The sequence below is a fragment of the Bombus flavifrons genome, chromosome 16 (genome assembly GCF_040668555.2).
Source record: "Bombus flavifrons isolate JBK064 chromosome 16, iyBomFlav1_principal, whole genome shotgun sequence".
NCBI classification, from domain to species: Eukaryota; Metazoa; Arthropoda; class Insecta; order Hymenoptera; family Apidae; genus Bombus; species Bombus flavifrons.
In genome coordinates, this window is record NC_138457.1 from 9,195,966 (window position 1) to 9,217,244 (window position 21,279).

The 21,279-nt window shown below is 37.9% G+C and overlaps 2 protein-coding genes across 2 annotated transcripts in view; one reads left to right on the plus strand and one right to left on the minus strand.

Annotated features, from left to right (window-relative positions):
- Nucleotides 1-21,279, plus strand: part of dnc (phosphodiesterase dunce) — a 352,460-nt gene that overhangs the window by 49,746 nt on the left and 281,435 nt on the right. The window lies entirely within an intron of this gene.
- LOC138188338 (uncharacterized) lies at nt 9,504-11,813 on the minus strand. Its single transcript, XM_069130018.1, has 2 exons — nt 11,321-11,813; nt 9,504-10,583 (listed from the first exon to the last, which is right to left on the minus strand). The coding sequence occupies exons 1-2, from the start codon at nt 11,333-11,335 to the stop codon at nt 9,504-9,506; spliced, it is 1,095 nt and encodes a 364-aa protein (XP_068986119.1). The 5' UTR covers nt 11,336-11,813.

The following is a 21,279-nucleotide window of genomic DNA, read 5'->3' on the forward strand; positions in this document are numbered from 1 at the left end:
ATTTACTATAGCCAATTCGATAGTAAATACCAATCGATGTATCTGGAACTGAATACAGAGCAAAATCAATTAATTGGATTCGTTGAAAGAATTTTCTTCTATTTAGAAGACATTCGTAATTGGATGAGATCGAATGTCGTCAACAAACCAACGAAAAACTTCTCAGATATAGCTGTCTACGTAGCGGTTTTATTAAGAACGAAGGGAGTTTTTAATGAAATTTGAAATCAACGACAGCCACGGAGTTTATTATCGCTATGTGCCCGAGTTTCACGAACAAAGGGAACCTCTGAAACTTTTCAACTCGATCGCCGATGGAAAACAATCGCTTCTCCCACTCGCCCACCTTTGGCTCGCATAGTCCAAGTTCAACTTTGTTTCTCGGAACATCACTTCATCTTCTTATTTGTCAGCTTCAATAGCAAATATTCTCAATTCTTTCCCATTGAATTAACAGTTCTTTTCTTTCGGATATTAAGTTAAGCTTCGACAAAAATTTCATTTCCCACGTTATAAAAATAGGCGTTGGGGAAAAGTAGAAACCTAACGCAAAATTACGTGGGAAATACACGAACTATTTTCAAAAATGATATATCTACGAGTGGAAATGATAAATCGAAAAATAAAATTGCGTCGCTAAGAAGGATTTAAATAGTAAAAGTATTACGTACGCGCATATTAGGTTGTCCGGAAAGTTTTTTTCGTTTTATAAGGAAATAATAGACGCACGATGTTTTCTGTTTTATATTAGTTGAAAGAAACATTTCGGACAACCTAATAGTTGCCTCGTCGGGTAACTGGTCGGATACGAAATTTTCTTCTTTTTCCTCGCCGACTGTGCAATCGCATCGAAGCCAGCCGCACACCCTACTTCGACCGCGACCTTAACCCTAGCCTGAACCTTCACTCAAACCTCCACCCAAAGCTCTAGTTAAACCTTCAGCCAACGCTCCACTTAAATCTCTACGCAAACCCTTCTTAGTGTACTTAATTATACACGATTGAAATATTTGTACAAAGAGGCGTATCTTTTAAAATATTTTTTCCCCAGAGATATTCCTTCGACGTATGTTTCTTTCAATATATTTGCGATACCACTCTGATTTGCGATTTGTAATTAAAAATTTCCGGTTGGTTTTTATCTCGCAGAATTTTATCCTCTGGAATCATTATTTCTCTATCATAATTTTCAATATTCCAACTCTGCCTCTTGTTCAACTGAATATTTTTACAATACTTTTTGCGAACAATGCTTTCACCGATCCATCGAGAATTATAAATTTCATTGTTTTCCCATCATTTCATTTCCTTTGATTTTTCTTTGACTTCTTACTGTTTTCTAATTCTTTATCTATTCACCATGTACCCCGTTGCTTCTCCTCCTTTTGTTTCTGGCTCCCATTGTACTTGTCTGCACTCCTGTAATACCCTTTTGTCTCGTTCTTTTCTTTTTTCTTTGTTCCTCCCATCCCACCGGTACAACCAATAATATTACCATTCTTGAATATCATATTGGCGGTATCGTTCCCTTCTCTTTTTTTACCTTTTTTCGTGCTTTACGAAACGGACAGAGAAGATCGATATGGCTGTTTTAATAAAATAGTCAGTTGATAGAAATTGGATTCTCTAGTCAGATGTGTTGAGGTTGACTGATAGAGGAACGAGTGGATGAATTTGTAATAGAAAAGTATATTGAAATAGGTATAGGTATAAGTATAGTGATCCTCACTTTTACAGTGTTACGATACAATAGAGGAAGCTATGATAGAGAGCACGTTCATATATTTCTAGCAAAGGACATTACCAAAATGTTAACCTCGTAGCTGTAGCTGAAGGCTACAAGAAACAGCAATAGAAATCTACTTATAGCTCTCTTGTTTCTAGACCTTGTAATCCAAAAGAAAATTTATATTCAACGGCACAATAATGTTATTAAATAGGTTTTGGAGTTCGATATTTAATTGATTCGCACAGATTCAGTTTCTATATTCTGTATTTCACCACTATGTACAGCCGTATGAACACAGCGGATGCACTCAGATGATTAACAGGTGGCGGACGCCAAAACAAAAGAGCGTCGTTAGAAGTGTTACCAACTTTGCATGTAGGAACTAGTGATCTTCTTGTTTAGGATATTTTTTTGTTTCACTAAATTCTATTCTCTTCGTAACAGCGGTCTCCAGCTCACGGTTACACAAAAAAGAAAAGATGTAGAGTCTTTCTTGAAGTAATTACTTCAACAAGATATACAGGCTTGAGGAATTTTTCCACTTTGGGCTTCGGGTTCGATCAATTTTTAGATTAGACGTTAGAATTTCCAAAAGCTCGATGAACAGATCTACGTAAAGTTTACAAGTCGCTAGATTAGACATTTGGATTTGCTAAATTCCCAGATTACGTGCATTCTGTGTACTTTCGCGCCCTAAAAATCTACCCCAAACGCATAAAATCTCACGGCATACTACTAAAAATTATGGTAGCTATCGCAGTCAACGAGCATCGATATTTTTACTCCTTTGGCCTTTCTTGCGATCCTCCGCTTCCTCTCTTCGTCCTCTCTTTCCTCTTCATTTTCTACTTTGCCCTTTTGTTCTTCTTTCCCCTTACCCTTTACACCCACCAATCGTTCCACCCTTCTGTCTGTTCCTTTTGTTTCCTCTCTCTCTCTCTCTCTCTGCCTCTTTATCGCTGGCCTTGCTTTCGCTGTATGGTTATCCGCTCGTTTCAACCCTTCCTTCTCGCCATTTTGTTCCTTCCATCTTCATTCACTCTGACTCCCCTTTCTCTGTCAGCTGTCTTTGATCACTGTCAGTGGAACACCCCCGCGTGTGCGCATCGACGTGTCCATAGTGCACGGAGTCACAGGCCGCTGTGAAACAACCCCCGACCATTGCGCTACACACAGAGAAAAGGCTGACACAGGGTTCATCAGCCGTGGCTGATCGAGCTCGCTTGTTCCACGCTTTTTTAAATGTGTAGGCGATGCTGTGAATGCATAGCCGTGGATCCAGAGACACGTGTGAGCGCGTGTGGGTTCTACCTTATGCACTGGGTGCTTCGATACTTGTCGAAGCGCAATAGGACCCTGCCTGTATAACGTGATTACTGGACTATGGGAACTCATGGAAAATCCGTAATTTCACGAGCGTAATTATTGGCTTGGCAACTAAGTGATTGCGGCTTTTGTCAGTGCCACCTAACCAACAAATCCCCAATCACTTAGTTGCCAACCTAAGAATGAGAAGATTGGGGCTTACAATCGGCCAGTGATTTCAGTCAGCAAACATCGTGACGGGTACTGCATTTCGAACATTTTATATATTTTTCCACGTTACACTCATTCTGTGCATTTCTGCTGTAGAGGATGGTTGGTCGTGTGGTTTAAACGACGAGATAACTCGATGTCGAAACCGTCAAATGTATTTTAAAATAATTGATAAATGCAGAGAAACTTCGCTAAGACGCTTGGTACTGGCTGATTCGCTAAAGACTGTGTATTGATCGTTAATAAAATCGCTCGAGACTGAGACTGAAAAACTGGAAAATTTATATTTGACTTTGTTGCACGTAGCAGCGACGTTGTTTTGCCCAGAGTTTATTTATTATTATACTATACGAGGCGAAACAACAACATGATTCGAATTGTTCACTAGCTCGTGTGCCTCTACACTGCGATCTTCTCATAGGTGAGCAATGATCGCGAGCTTGCAAAATTGCTTAAGAAGACCGTATAACAGCTTAATGCGCGCCCGTGCTCGGAATGTACAATTTTGGAAGATCAGCTGAAACAATTTGTTCCAACGATAACGTTCGCCACTATCGTCGACACCAAGAACGAAGGATACTCGATAGAAAGACGTTCAGAGAATATTAAGGGTATCACAGAGGAAGAAAAATATTGGACGATTTTTCAGAGACGTTTAACAATGTACCTTCGAACGGTAAAGCACATGTAAAATTGTACATTGAAAAATATCGTTTCGGATACACCACCGGGTATAGATACATCGTTCAACACGGCACGAATGTGCTGTCACGTTGAGAAAGACGGGTACGGGGTTGGAAGGCGCTGCAAGTAAACCACCCGCTTGTCTTCCTTAACATGTGCACACAGTACGATGTTGTACTGTGATACGTCATGCGATAAATTGATATCAGCTGCGGTCGCTAACGTTCACGCTTTAGCGGTAAGCTGCATCGGTCATTGTTATTACATTTCCTTCCTCTTTCATTTCCCTTCCAGCTTCCGTTCTACTTTGTCGTTAGTCCAACTGTTTCGTGAAACGCATATCCTTTCCTTTCTTCCTTGCAATTTAATTATTTCCTAACCGTTGAAATATCTTTGGAAGAATTCCGTTCGGAATTTTGAGTAGCCGTTCGTCTATGGCACGGACAGGCCCATTCCCTTCCTTAGGAAATTCCGAATTACATGTCCTCCCCGAGCTGTAAACTTAATGACTCCGAGGTGAGGTAAAAAACCCCGGGAAAGCACCAGCAAGACACAAGATCTTACGACCGCCGTGTTCGTAGCACCACACTTTACGTTTATACAACAAATGCAAATGCAGTTCTAGATTATTCTAACGCTCGATCTATTAAACCTTGAGCGTTAATTCGTTCGAGGTACGCGATATCGATCGATCGGTTTGACCTGACCGGTTGCTCTCTAGTCGATAATTCGCAACAAATTCAAATGTAACTATCGCATGTAACGAGTAATTAATTTAATATCTAAGAGACTATTTCCTATATCAAGATCATCGAAATAGTAAAAATTCGATTGCAAGCAAATTTGCAGTGATTCTCCTGCGATATCTCGAGGAATATCAACATCGTGAGAATTTGGCTGAAAGCATAGCCCAATTTGCACGGTGCTTATCTCGATTAGCGATCGACAGATCGACTATTTAGTGGAAATTGCTGGGAAGATGTTCCGACGAACCGGAAGCACCTGGCGCCGTGTCACGTGCGAACGAATCATTCATGGTTAATAAGAAAAGTTGTAATTACACGGCTAAACTGAATCTCGGCCAGCTGTACGTCGTTGCACCTCGACGTCCGACACAGAGATACAGGTGCCGTTGAGAAGCTGTTTAGTTGCAACCTACTGTTTCCCTGCTAATAAATCGGCCTGTTTGGTGTCAAGTTAGTCCCTCAGTAATTACAAGTTAGTTTAATTCGTTAATTAATGGTGTCTTTGTCGAGCCAAGCCTGGTCTGATTACACCGGAATTGAGATTGTTCGAGTGACCGCGTTGGATCTCCATGGTACGTCGCAGTTTCGTTAATTCTGCTTTTGTTATTCGAGAGCGAACGTTTCCGTTTAATTAATTAATCGCTGACACCTGTGTTACCTCGGCGATCGAGGACGTTCAAGCAAATGGCAAATGGGGAATTTCTAGTTCTTTGTCTGCTCGTGTCGATGACGAAATGACTATGTATCGGCGAAACAAATATCTATTTGATGTATGTCCTTTATCGATGTATTTTATTGGCGAGGTTTATCGAAATTATTGGATGGGAGTTTGTAATATCGGTGAATCGAAGTTAGAACGGTTCTTGGATCGGAATTATTAAAATTCCTGTAGATCGAAATTATTAAAATTGAAATTTAGGTATGTTTAGGTCAGTAAATGGCGTTAGTGAGTGACTAAGTTTGCGATAAAATTATTCGTGAGATATTGAGAAAATACGTTTGTCGAGTTTAAGACACGTTTAGGGAACGAAAGAGAAGCGAATAATGTTTCAGGCAGAGTGTTTGAGAGTTGCAGGACAGCAGATTTTCGGCTAGTTATCGCGTTAGAGAAGATAAGAGGTTCTCGAATTCGATTTTGTCTTGCAAACAAAAGTCGATCGAGTATCCGCAAGTTTTAAACTTGCACGCGATCTACGTGAGATTAGAGACGAAAGGTCTCCTTCGATCTTTCATCATCAACGTAATTGACAGTCTTCGCTCGGGTATCGCCGTTGACATTTACAGACTTTCCACGAAAAAGATACGCATCTTTGTAAATGCTAGCAAACTTTCAAGATTAATTTTCAATCCTACTGCTTAAAACTAGAGCTAAAGTAAACTCGGCCAATGCTAAATTGAACGTTTCTTGAAAGTTCTTACATAAAATTGTGAACGTCTCGTAAATTTGAAAATGAAATTTTCCGGTTTTATAATACTATAGGATTTTATAGGATATTATTTATTCAGAAATATTAGAAATTAGGCTTTCCAATGATTTCTATCCTATATGATAAGTTTATTAATAGATGGATCTATTTACATTGAGTTAAACAGAAAACGATGGTTATTTAACGTGAAGTAAATGCAGTAATGTGCTATAGCTAAGACGACTAAATTCTAAAAAAAACTCTAAACTAAAAAAAAGAAAACTCTAAACTCCTCACATCTCGACTCCCAACTCACCACTCCTCACGATTCGACTCTCAGATAACAACGACTCGTCGCAACTCGACTCTCAGGTGACAATGACTCGTCACAACTCGACTCTCAGGCAACGACTCGTCACAACTCGACGAATCGAGGATAAATGTTACGAGAATTGCACAAGTCGATGTCTCGGGCCCGAAGATAATTTAAAATCGAGTTAAACATCTTCTAAGGGCATTGCCAACAAACTTCTGGCCTCGAGATGTCGAAAATAAGAAAAGTAAAGTCGAAAGTTGCATTTGCAAAGTTGCTTCTGTACGCTGGTTCTTGGAACGAAGATTTCATTACGCGACGAAGTTTTCTAATGGAGCCACGAACGAATTTAGATTTTGGAAAAATAAAATGACAAATAATCCAAGTTTATCCGGTCTCCGGGAAGTCAGCTGAAAGATGAGAAAGTCGATATCTACGGTGGCTACAAATTTATTCACCGATTGTATACCGAGTTTCCGCAACCGCAACCGAACATGAAGTATGCAAAACCATCGACCGTCACTTCCCACAATGGACGTTATTTCCTCGTCCTAAGAAACTGAAACTTTATATCAATAGACTGCCGACTATAAATATTTCGACAATGCTACTTGACGTGTTGAATTTTTTATCGACATTTTTACGTAACAGCATCTCTACTAAGGTTCATATAGTACCTTATACTTACGTCGAAATAAAAAAAAGGGAGAAGAAATTAATACGACGTGTCAAAGTCGTGTTATAGTTACATCAAAATTCACAAAAATAAAAAATCATCTGCTATAGCGGTTACCACTGCAGCGTAGAGTGATTTATTGTGATTCATAGCGTTGTATAGTGGATACAACACAAGTGGAAAACAAACTTTTGCTATGTTTCTACCAAATTTAAATATTACGCCAGATTTCTTCCTTATAGTGAGTTGGCAACTAAGTGATTGAGGATCTTGTCATTAGATGATAATGACAAAATCACTTAGTTTCCAATTCAATACTATCTACTACATTTTGCATTTTTATCATATGTGTTATTATACGTGTATTCTGTGTAGCCTACTGTACACTGTTCCTTGCTATTCATAAATATGAATAATCTTTTCTAGAAATTACTAGACCAACAAACGAAGTACTTGCGCTACTTATATCTTCTTCTTCCCGCGAAGTGTGGTTGCGATAATTCCACGAATTCGTTTTATAATAGTTCTTTCGTAATCCGCTATACTCTGAGATGGGCTTTAAATTAGAAAACATATTGCCAGGAAAAATTGCAGGTGAGAGAGAGAGAGAGAGAGAGAGAGAGAGAGAAAGGAGGGTAAAAATTTTCATCAGCAGTTCCATCAGAGCGTCGTTTACCTCGTTAACGAGGACCTGGAACTTCCTTTCCATACGTTCCGGCGTTTCCTGCTTATTTTCAAAAACTTTCTTAATCAGCAAGCGGCACTAAGCCGCGGGAGAAACCGTCTCCGGCTGAAAAAGAATTACCACGTTCCGCGCTTGCCTCGTAAACGTAGTGTGCTTCCCGGTAGTCCGGGTATGCCGGTAATTATGTTACAGTCAACAGGGGGATAATAATATTTTTTTCCGTACGATGCGGCGTTTCGTTTTCGGGAAAATCGAATTAAAAAATTTGTCAGCTATGCGAACGATTCGTATGAGGAGATTCTGTTCCGTATTTTACACCTATTTTCTCATATAGAGTCACATCCTTGGTGACCGTGAATGAATATTGGAACATCCTGCGATAGAATCGAGGAGAACACTGAGAACTGACCACGCAAGAACAACGACACTTTTTACGGTAATCAACGTGACAACGGTGTCTGAAAAACGATAATTACACGGCTTTGTGCCTGCCGTTTCCGCATTTCATCCGTGTTCTGGTTTCTATCTTTCTCGTCTCGATACCAATGGAGAAATAAGCAAGATTTGGTAGTAGATACAGTTTCAAGAAGAAATCTCTTTTAGCTCGTCCTTCAAATGACAGAAAATATCCCATTTGAATGGCTGATTCGCCGAGAATTCGATTTATCTTTATGCCGACGTACTGTCCCTTGTCACTGTTCCATTTGATTTATGTAAGATCTAGATGTTTCGTAGAATTGATGTAATAAATGACCGGCCTTCTTTTCTTTTTGTTTCAGGTGAGTGCAAATTGAATCTTCTTTGTCGTTGGGTGGTTGAAAATACGTAAGTCAAACAATATCTGTTTCTTTTTTCTTAAATTATACAATCTTTAACAGGAAGTAATTCAGTAATAATAATAATATGAAATTGCCATACGTTACATTTACTTATCATACGTAGATAAGTTAGAACACTGCATTCGATATATAGCTGGTAGCTGCTGATAACTCTAGTTTCCAGCATTACCAACAGCAGCTGTCGATAAAGTGTTGAGTAAAGTTGAGTAAAGCACAAGGTGAAATTATAACCGACTGCTATCTATATTTCCAATGTTGAAAAGATGGAAGCACTGGAAAATGTATCGACTGCTCTCGTTACTCGCGTGAGGTAACAACCGGGTTCGATTTTCGCACTAGCTTCATAGAGAGGTGAAGCCTGGTTTTGAAACGATGACCTGATTCGTGTGGAAGCTCGGGAGGTGCTCCACGTTATAACGTGAAAGGATCGTTTCTGACGTAATCCCACCCCACATGAGCTCCGTGTTGACCAATCGGCTTGAAGAACTACCATTGTTCGTCTATACACCGGTGTTTTAATATAACCTGCCTTCTCCTACCATTCGGTGCAAATTTGGTAACTATCTCAGCGTGCCTTTTCATTATTTCGCGATATTATGTCACGAGAATTGTAGTTTGCGATTGACAAAACGATGCACTACCTTAGAAATTTGCAATCAATTGTTGTACAATAAAATAATTTTCACTCCCATAATAATTATAATTATGCGAGCATGTTGGAATAATCGCCTTAGTGAAGAGGTTGATCAACAACGCCACACTTTAAGTATCGTACAAAAATATAATTTTATCAAAGTGTACAAAAATATAAAGATTATCGCAAGCTCTAAAAAAGGGATTTACGTGGATACCGCCAACTGTACAATATGCCTTTGCTCGAACCATCAGTTCAGTGTTTCTTTATAATGATCGTACTGGCTCCTCCTAGTGCTCCTCCTAAAGCACCAGACGAAGCGTATCCATACCCAGCTCCGTATCCAGCTCCAAGATTAGCAGTCAACCCCTGAGTGGCAACTCCAGAGCCAAGACTGGCTCCAAGTCCAGAACCAAGCCCAGAACTCAATCCAGATCCTAAACCAACTCCAGGAGAGATGCTAATAGAGCCAAGGCCAGCACCTAGACCAGAGCCCAATCCTGACCCATATCCAGCACTGAGGCCAGAGGAGCCGAGGCTGGAGCCTAAGCTAGATCCGTAACTGGAGGTTAGACCATATCCGTAGCTCGATCCCAGGCCTGATCCGTAACTGGAGGTCAAGCCAGATCCGTAGCTGGATCCCAAACCAGTGTTCAACCCTCCGCTGAAGCTACCACTGAGACCACCAGTGATACCTGAACTCAAACCAGAGCCGAGGCCACTAGTGACTCCAGAAGTCAGACCAGATCCTCCGATAGATCCTGAAGATACAGGTATCAAGACAGACACAGGAACAGGTTGAGGGATAGGGATAGGTTGCGGGATTGAGACTGGCACTCTAACAGCCTGAGAAATGCCTGCGGACCTATGGAGCGTCAGTGCGGTTTGTTGAGGCGTGCGAAGTGAAGTTTCCCTGACGAGAGGCAGATTTTGTCTCACGTACCAGGGACCTGGGACAGGCCTGGGCACTGGATAGGGTTGGGGAATTACGACTGGCACTTGTTGGGTGATAGTGCGAATCCCACCTTCAGCTGCAGCCCCGTTTAACCCTGCAGATAGTCCTCCAGTCAGGCTTCCTGACAGAGGCCCAGCTAGGCCACCATTAAGCGAGCCTTGTAGTCCTGGAAGTCCACCCGAGAGGCTTCCAGCCAGTCCTCCTGATAATCCTCCAGTGTATCCTCCAGAAATTCCGCCATAGCTAGTACTAGAACCCAGGTCTACGCCTCCTGATGATCCTCCAAGTCCTCCTGTGCCTAGAAGAACGCCTCTCTTCGACTTCTCTGGCTTTCCTGGTTCAACTTCGCTAGCAATGGCGGCGGGCACCAAAAGGCAGAACTACACGAATGATTTTTAAAGTTTGAATTTTTCATGAAGACTGCTCTTCTATGGATTAGAAAGTAAGTTAGGTCCAAGAAGGAAAAAGAAGTAATGTCGGTCCTTTTAGAAATGGATCTTTGGAACTTGAAAAGCTGATAGTTTAAAATTCAGGAGTATTGAAGTTTCAATGAGGACTGGTATCGATTTCTTGAGTTTGCCAAGGGGTTAAATGCAATTGCGGCCGCTGTGCGAATATCGCTCAAGAAACGTTGAAAATGAACTGCGAATTATTAGATGGAGTAAAATTTTTAGATACTCAACGACGCAAAATTAATGTTTTCAAATATTTAATTACCGCGTGAGTATAATTTTGAGTGTAATATGAAATTAGTATTCTCTCGAATATTTCATATTTAATTTCGTATAATTATAATTTCGTATATTTGCAACGTAAAATTATTGCTTTTTCGAAGATTTTATATTCCATTTTGCACAATAAAAGTTTTGTATATTTGTGATACCAAATTATTAAATTTTCTAGCCATCTTTATATTAATTTTACTGAGTAACATTCTACAGCACAATTCCAATGTTGCCACTTTGTATTTGCAAAATACACTGAGGTGTTCTGCACAATTACAAGGTCTGACACAAACAACTAAAAATTTCTCGCAGCCTCGCAAGTCGTTTTAAAGCTTCGTCCATGTAAAATATCAAAGTCTGAGAAATTCACTAAAAAATATCTTTCTACTTACTATGAACGTCCTCATAGTTGCTTGTCTCGTAAGTACAGCTTCGAATGTGCCATCATTCGGTCCAGGTCCCTGTTTTATACAGGTAGATACAATCACTTTCACTGAATACGCGATCGTTCACGCCCTGATCAGAGTACTCTCCATCGAATTTTTCTGTCAACGTTTCATCCGATCTCTTTGATCCGCGATACAACCGCAGTCGTTGGAAACAGAGCGATTCCGCGTTACACGCACATCACCGTAATTCTTCGCCTACTTCTGATCAGTTTCTGGATCGTATCGCATGTCGTGCACGCGTAATGCTCCCGCTATCATATCTCACGCGCGTCTTTTGTAATCAGGAAGCGAATTTACGGATTTTTTTTAAGGTTAGGTCAGAACCGTTGGCTAATGGAATTGTTGGCGCTGAGATCGCACGAGTGTTTAAAAAGCTTTGCGAAGGTTATTTGAGAGTTGTACTTTTTGGTGATTTTGGTACTCGGGAAAAAATATCATGGAAAACTTTTGGTATTTGTGGAAAATTCTGAGACAGGTGGGGGAAAGTAAAAGTTTTATGAGTCTGTCTATTTTAAAAAGTATAAAGCGTGTGATGTATTCTGAAATTACTGTACGGTAATGGATATAATTCTGCGGAATAATAAAACGCGAGAGTACAGTAAATATCATTGAAATTTTTATTTTAGAGAATTTAAATAATAAAATTACCGTTCCAGAAAATGTATTCAATTTTATATTAACTTTAATAATTCGAGCCCGTCTCAGGTTTAATAGTATATTCTGCAGAAAAAAATAGAGATAGTAGAAAACAACTAAACGAAAAGTAATACATATTTCGCAAACATCATTTCTACATCCCTTTATTTCGAAAATAAATTCCACGATAAATTAACATATCAAATACAACACATGCAATATAGGTGCATGTATAAAAATGTACTCTATCTGTATGATGAAAGATAACCAAGAATATTTAATTAACGAGGGCGATAAACATGACCGATTTTCTGAATGGTTACATCTTGTACACGTTCATTACGAGGGATAAAAATTCTGGTTCTGGTAAAAGGTGTAATAAATGTCTTCGCGGATGACGATTAATAATAAGCGTGACTTTATGAAAGGCGGAGCCTTCGCTGGAAATAACTGGACAATCGAAATGCAACGCCTCGAGTGAGGTAGATATAGAGAGACAAAAATCGAATCTGCATCAAGCGTATCTGATACAAAGTATCGAATCATGATTTCGAATTCGAAAGGCAACTCGTAACAAATAAACGATTCTTCGTTTATATTTCCGCGTTGGAACTCCTTTGCACAAGACTCTAATTGATACCATTTACTTCAACTCTATATTACAGATAAATCTAATCTTCAGACAGATTAGTTTATGAAGATTGTCTTTCATAAAAGTATCGTTTCCGTTGAAAATGACAACGTGAGTTCGCGCTCGCCATCTATGTGCAGATGCGCTAGTTACAGTAAATAGTAACCAGAAGATAGTTCTAGATACAATCGATAGGTTTAAGATATTCTTTTGTTTTTATCCCTAGACCACGTAAGAAAGTGCAATAAAGGTTTTTCGGCTCAGAATGGTGTGATAGATTTATCCAAAGAATAAAATAATGATCCTACCTCTAAATACAGAAATAACAGCAGCTTCATTATATGAAATGTTGAGGTTATTTGATGTGTAAACAGAGAAACTCGTGGATAAATTGTAAGGTAGAAAATATATTTAAATAGAAGTGTAATTATAAGTAAGAATACAATTTCAGCTGGTGCAGATCCACACGCTAGCTGTGTTACCCAATAACTGAAAACCCCGAAGCCAACGTCACCTGTCTACTGTTTATGGTTTGCCTTCGTCGCAGTCTTTTGTTTATACGCTGTCGATGGCTTCAGTGCTTGAGAAAACTAAAAAGACCAGATGTAGAGTTTTCTTAGAAGTGGTGACCACTTCAACGTGAAATATCGATGATTTACTGATGAACTGTATCGAACATAGAAAATATAGATTTTCGTAACTTTACGAACACACCAAGTTTTTCGGTTTTCACATTCTTCGTGTCTAAATCAAGTATGCGAGTAAGAAATTGAGAAGCTGGGTTTTTCATGTTATTTAAGGATATGTAGGGTCTCTTTTGGGACGTGGCTGCGAAGGTTTGCAGACGATCTAACCCAGGCTATTCCTCATCCCGGAAACTACCTCGCCAAGAACCCGATACCATACTGTGCAAAATTTCAACGACACGGTATGAAGAGGGTCACTTTATATTCATCGCATATACTCTCGCGTCAAACTACGTCTTATTCAGATCCCTACAGTTTCTGCCATTATCTAAATACACGTAGAGATCTACGTTTTCCCACGGATTTATGATTTCCATATGAAAGTGGGAAATGGCGACACTTGCCAGGAATATTTTCTAACCTTTCCGTAATTTGTCGAATTTTTCTTTCAATTTTTGCTATTTTGCTTTCACCGATTAAATGATAATCGTAGCGTGCATTAAAATTCTGATCTGATACAAAGTTATACACGCGAGAAAATTGAGTTGGAATTCCAATTTATATCGGGTCGTCCGAAAAGTTTCTTTCGTTTTATAAGGAAATAATGGATGCACAACGATTATATTATTTTATCGAGTTACGTTCAGATGCATCGTTGTAAAAGACGGGTTTGTAAAAGAAAGACACTTTTTGGACAAACTAATAGTTTGGTTTTCCAGATCGGGGATTATCAAAGATCAATTAGATTAGTTTCAGGTTTTATTTGCAGGAGAAATACGTACGTTTGATACTTATGTACATTTACTTAGGCAATAACCATAAGTATTTCTATACATATTTACCAGAAATGCATAAAAATCGCCGAGTAGCGAATCGCAATTGGTCGATACGCAATCCTACTTGCGTAATTGCATCGTGTATAATGACTTCCTGCTAATATTGTGAACGTTGCGATTCATGGTGTTGGTGGGAGCAACTATTTGTATACTATGAAACTCGAAACTATTCTATCAACTACTCAACAGACTCGTCTAATGAAAAAGTTACTTCGTAAGATCGATTTCTGCAGTCTAAATTGTTTCTGCAAAATTACAATTTTTCAGGAAAATTAATTATTCCTGAGTGCTTCTACGTGAGAACTTATACACATAACGTGCTTTTGCTGTAATAACGCCGCGCGATGTACGTTGTACTGAGATGTCTATGTTCTTATTCCTAGGGAAATTAATATTTAAAAAACAATTTCTCCAATAATAAAGATACTTGTAATATTGGGTTGGCAACTAAGTCATTTAGTTTTCACTCATTTTTGAGTTTCTCTTTCGCAGTATAATTAGCGCGATAATAAATATTTTGACACAGAAGTTCCATTATACAGGGTCATTGGTAACTGGTGGTACAAGCGGAAAGGGGTTCTACGCGGAAAAAAAAGTCGAAAATATAGAATAAAAATTTTTCGTTTGAGGCTTTGTTTTCGACACTTATCACGTCTCGTTATAACGGATTTCACTGTAGATTTAAAAAAAAATTAAAAAAAAACATTTTTATTCTATATTTTCGACTTCTTTTTTCGCGTAGAATCACCCCTCTTCCGCTTGTACCACCAGTTACCAACCACCCTGTATAAGGTTCTCCTTGGTAATTAATTTGATCAGAAAATTTCGGCACTCAGACGCGATATAAAAGAGAGGAAGGATCGAACGAACGTGGAAACTGAGGTTCTAGCAATTTTTTCTCGCGCGCCGAGCTATTTGACGATAGTCAGAGTCATTGATCTTCTACGTGGGAATAAATTTATCTTTCGGACAAGTATGAATCGAAGTTGGTGCGCAGAGAATTTGAAAAGCAGAACAGATGTGACCGTCGTCGATAAATTGGGTCACGTGACGTTTTTAAAGGTGTGCGCACTGTTCACACTTTCTTTTGCGTAGTTACGTTATATGCAAATTTTGATTTAAATACATCGGTACTTTTAGAAACATTATAACAGCTAACAAATAGTCTGTCTGTTCGTAACAAACGATCGTTTACTCTCGTTATTAATACGCGATTCGAACTGTGATTTACAAAGCCAATCATTTTTCCTCGAAATCATGGAAAACAGCATTCTTTCGTCTATAAAGAAAACAAGAAAGAGCGAGAAACATCTCCACCGAAATATGAATTAAAAAGAAAATATTTCTTCTCTTGAAACGGAGCATGAATTCCGCAATTAACGACAAATTACTGTCGATTGTGTTTACGTAATGTTAATTAATTAATTGTGTAATTAATCGATCGTATAAAAAATTCCAATATTTTTTTTTTTCAAGAAATTACTTTCATACACGGGATGTGTGACTGGAACGATCAAGGACGATTAACTGGACGCTATCGAGTAATTAAAAATTTCGTCATGAATGGCAATTAAAAGCGCTATAGAGGGAGTAATTCTGTTGGACGACTGTTTCACAGTGGATGCATTGGTTATCAGGCCTACTTTTGTTTCCCACTCCGTTAAAATCTCATTTCGAGGACGTCGATCAATTTAACGCGGGCAATAGAGACGTTGAACCTATTATCTCACACTAGCTTCGGTAACTCGACTTTGCAAGATCATCGATTTTCGTTAATCCATTCTCAAGTGACTAGGAATCCATTCCACAATGAATTTACCAATTCGATGAAACGGTCTTTAAGAGGATGAAACTTTCATGGTAATATTTTCAGCAATATACGATCGACGTTCGAAGAGATTATTTATTGGAATCAAAATATAAATTTCATTTTATTTCTAATCCTAGTCAATTCCAATCTCGGTCTAATTATGGTTCCATCATTTTTCTCTCACATTCTTCTGACCATTTTTCTATCAATTGTAATTAATAATTAATTTGGCGAGAGAATGGAATTTTTTTTATACTTTCTATACGAACGATACATTTGACCATTCGATACTTTCAATTCTGTACACGTCTTATTTTATCTCGTGTATTTTTTTTTTTTTTTTTTTTTTTATTGTAAAAATGAAGTTTTAAGGAAGAGAAGTTTTAATTGGACTTGGACATTTTTTGTTTCGTCCTGCGACGTTTTTTATTTTTATTCGTTAGCGAGAGACGTCTGAAAAAGCGTTTTTAGATTTAATTGGAAAAAGTTCAACAATCTCGAGATTATAGAAAATAAAAATGCTCGTAGTCAATGGAAATAATATTCGTTCCACAAAGCTTGGAATTTCGATGCCTCTTTTTTCATAAATGTTGCCCAACCAACGATTCACAAAACGAGTTGGTTACAAACATTATCACACGACACACTTCGACGTTTTTTAATAGCAAACTAAAAATTTCTCAGCATATCAAATAAATATAGAATACTTGGTTATTTAGCCATTAAATTGAACCGTCGAATGTAGAGAAAATAATTTAACGACATGTTTAAACCATCGATCTGGCTGGAATACTTAAAGCCAAATTTCTACATTCGCTTTGACATTTTTATTTACAAAAATACAAGCAGCGTTCCTCGTTTCACGAAATTCTTTGCATAGAGGAAAGCAAGGTGAATGCTCAGAGGGAATGTTCAAACAAAAGCTAGAAAATCGAAGCATAGAGAGTCACGTAACATGTAGAAGCGTACTCGATACGTATCAAAAAGGTATCGACAAAAAGGCAATGGTAGTTGGAAATAAAACTTGACGATTTCTATCGACATCCTTATTGAAGCCAATCTACATACGAAAGAAAATAAGTTCCCTCTTTTTTCTTAAACAACACGTAACATTACAATTTCATTTATTTCTTCTTTTTGGTCTTTGTTATATTTTCAAAAAACTTTTCCTTGCTTTTCTTAAATTATTAAACATTCGTTGATTCATTAAGAAGCATCGAATTGTATTTCGCGATAAAGTTTATAATTGGTTCGTTTTATGTATCACCGTGTTATCGTATTTTATTTTACATAACGAGAACATTTACGATTGTTCATTAAGAAATGTTTTTTTTTTTTAATTTAAATATCGTATCATTGAAATCAGTGTTTCTACGCGTTATTTTTATTTATTTAAAAATATTGTAGATTTAATTGATAGTATAAATAACGTTAAATCGTTTGTTTTAAATTACAATTGAAATAAAAAGTATAGAATGAAATTTTTTGGTGAATAGCCTTGTCCTAAAAATTCGACGGCTTCCTTGCATGCAAGAAAGATCATTGTTCTATATTTGGTATGAACGTGAAAAGCGAAACGTTTCGTTGTTAACATTGTTAGATGATATATTTCGAGAAACGCGCGAACAGTCGCACGGACAGGTTTTCCCCGCGATTATTTTAGAATGTCCAGAACGTCATAGGTGACAGAATAATTTACGGTATCGCGATCATCATTCATATTTACGATGGCCTAGTGCATTTCGAACGATATTCCTCGTGGACATCTGCCAACTTGCTCTACCAAGATAGCTGATGCGTAATTATGTCTGTTGGAATCGTCGTCTCGTATTTATGCTCGCGAAATATCAACGAGCCGACGATGTCAAGTTTTTAACGATCCTTATGATCGATTTCTTCGGCGGGAAATTCGTTTCGAACTGCAGCGAAAATTTTCACCGCAGATTATGACAACGATGTAACACGTTTGAAATGTTTGACACTCGGTGAGATAATTTTCGCTTCTGTGAAATTACATTTGAAATTGTATCATTTGTATACGTATGTTACACGATCAAGTGTATTAAACGTATTTAAATGTGTAATGGTTTTAGTCAATTTAAACGTTAAATATTGGAAATATTAATATTTTAGTAGTACTAATAATAATAACAAATGTAATTCAAGGGTGAAGTATAGAGATGAACTTTCGAAGTGAATAATAATCGACAGAATATTATATCGAAATGAGAGCAGAAATGTTTGCATTCTTCGTTTATAACGTAAAAGACTGGGTTCACCAAAATGTTAGGTGGACAGAGAAATCATAAAAGATTCAATCGGATTGAAATCTCATATTGGCAAACGCTTTGAATTCGAAACATTTGTTTGAACGTGGATAGTTATGAAAAAGTTGGTATTAAAACAGAGGGAACATGGAAAATTTATTAAGTTTCGATATTAATGACTTCACTCACACTGAATATTAAATTTTAAAAAATTGTAATTATTTCTCAAATCCGTTAAATTCAGCTATCTAACACACATTAGCCTGTATGTGTGCAAAAGAACGTGCAACTTTTTATACAAAAAGTCAAAGCTAGCCAACGAAACGAAACCTTCGCTGTGTCAAAGTTATACATTTTTCCAAAAAATATACTCTTCATTCTTTCAAAAAAAAACCTACGAAATTTGTTCAGCTATGATACGATACGTGAAGGAAGACGAACGAAAACAAACCTGTCTCGATAAAACAATCGTTCGATTCGATTACTGGTCCGGCGACACACGAATGTCGCTGTCTTCGTCAGAATCGCGCAGGATCACGTGTGTACGTGGAAGAATTTCGCGATTTCCACCGCGATCTCTTTGAATTATGGTAGCAGGGAGCCGCGAGGACACGTGTCCTTCTGATCGACGCCATTAGATCTGTGGTAAAGAGGCAAGAGAGCACAGAGATGCGGCGATATCGGTAGCCTAACCTTCTCGATCGTGATGTCAGTCGAGGCCAGAGCCAGCTACATGACCACTTGCGCTTCGGAGACCGATGGTTCGTCACGATCTTTAATTCCCTAGAGTGTTGGCGGTTTTCCTTCATTTGGCGAATTGACAATAATCTTCAAATGAAAATGAAGATTCGATACGAATGTAATTCGCGTATGATGTGGTAGAAACATATTAAAAAATTCTTGAATTAGTAGACCAAAAGCAATCTCGGAATAAAGAGGTTTCGTAGAAATTTAATTTTTCCTTTAATAAATCAAGGAAGGTGTTGTGGAATGAAAGAGGTCGAGGAAAATATAATTCGTCGTTTGTATGGTAGAAGCATAGTGTACTGGCAACTTCTGGGTTTAATAGGACAAAAGCAATCCTGGAGCAGAAAAGAAAATTTGAAAAAGAAGATGGGATTGGTATTTAATGCGACAGAAATATTTAATATACAGTGTATATTAAAATTGATCGATACTATGATCAATGGAGTTTCAAAGAGTATTTTTTTATTTAATTTCGAGAGGGAAAGTTCCTGAAAATAATTTTGTCTTTTTTTGAGAAATCCCTTGATGATGATCTAGGAAAAGAGTATTTAAGACAAATTCTGTGTCTGATAAAATGAAAATTCAACGACATAGAGATATAAAGTCAAAGATGATTGATTTCGGTGGTGGAGTTTCCTGGCAGGAAGAAGTTTGACGAGCGGCATGGTTTTGGTGGCATTAATCATAGTCAGGGCATCGTTTAGGAATGATCTATGTGGAAACTAACGGGTTCATAGAGCAGTCGTTAGTATACTGCGATGAGCACGTGAATGGGCATTGCCTCAATGTACCAGTCATAGTATAAAATATCATCAAATAATTAAATGATATCATATTTTATATCATACAAAATTTAATATATTTGTTTCGGTTCCGAAATTATAATAAAATCGTAAACGAATTGGGAACCATTTCTTACGTATTAGCGATATAGTCAATTTATTCTTTATTATTAATTTATCACATACAAAATTAACTTCATGTTTTACAAATTTTATATATCAATTTTACCAACGAATTAACAATCGAAAAGCGATTAAAAAGCGAAAATTTCATTCAAAATAATCTACAAGCCACTGTAATCTTCTTTCCCGCATATCAGACGGAGATTACGAGACGTCCAGTGAAGGAGCAGTCCGTGACATGCAAGGGAAGCAAATTAAAGAGGTCCTGCCAAGGAATCTAAGGAAAATCGGTTCAGACTGTGACTACGAAGCAGAGAATCCGAGACCTAAGGAAGAAAAGTCATCGGAGAAGTCGTCTTGCAATCAAGAAGCAGCCTTAGCATCCAGAATTTTGTCCAAGTCAGAGTCAATGCCAGTGCTAAAAAGCACCAGCTCGTCCAAAGAGGAGAACGAAGAAGAAAGCTCGACCATGATGTCAGAGTCTTCCTTAGCACGTCAAAGGAAAATGAAGATGATCGTAACTCGAATTAATCCAGAATTGTCGTCGACCTCCAACCAGACCAGCTCAACCGATACTTTTGTGATGGAGATGATTGATGAAAATTACGAGTCCAAGAAACTAGAGTCGAAAATCGTGCTACCTATGCTCCAGGTGATTATTCATCAAAACACGACCAATGAAATAATCTTTCATACTTGGGGTTTAAACCTTTCTATAGACTTTCCTGGCTATTTTCTATTTTTCATAAAACTTCATCAGCATCCCATATCGCGTCGCCCATATTGTTATAAATATTAACTCCGTGAAAGACGTAACAAACTTTATTTCTCTTCTAATTATATCTCCCTTTGATCTAATCCTCCGCTATTTTCCTATTCCATACTTGTTAAAGGACAAAGACGAATGTTGGTAAGAAAAGAAAAGAGAAAAAAAAGAAAAAGGCGAATGAGGGAGGATACCCTTGTAAGTCACAAGATAGTGAAAGTATAATGGCAAAAAAAGAAAGAGGGTGATTACGTTAAAGGACGTATAGATACGGCCGTACGTCTCTGATGAACAGTCTAGTCGATATATATACAGGGTGAAACAAAATTCGTGATATCTATAAGATCGCGAAGATATTATGATTTAAGATAAAACGAAAATCAAGAATGATGAAATTATTTTGCAAGCTTCGTTTTCAAATTATTTTTCATTTTCATGTTATGTTAGATCATAGGATCTTCCTGACTTCGTCTGTACCACAAATTTCATCTCACCCTGTAGAGATCTGACTAGGTAGGGATTCCATGATAGGAAAAAGTGGCAAACAAGAAATAATCTTAACTGGCCAATCCATTTGGCTTCCATTCCAATTACTCGGTCTTCTAGAGACTTAATATT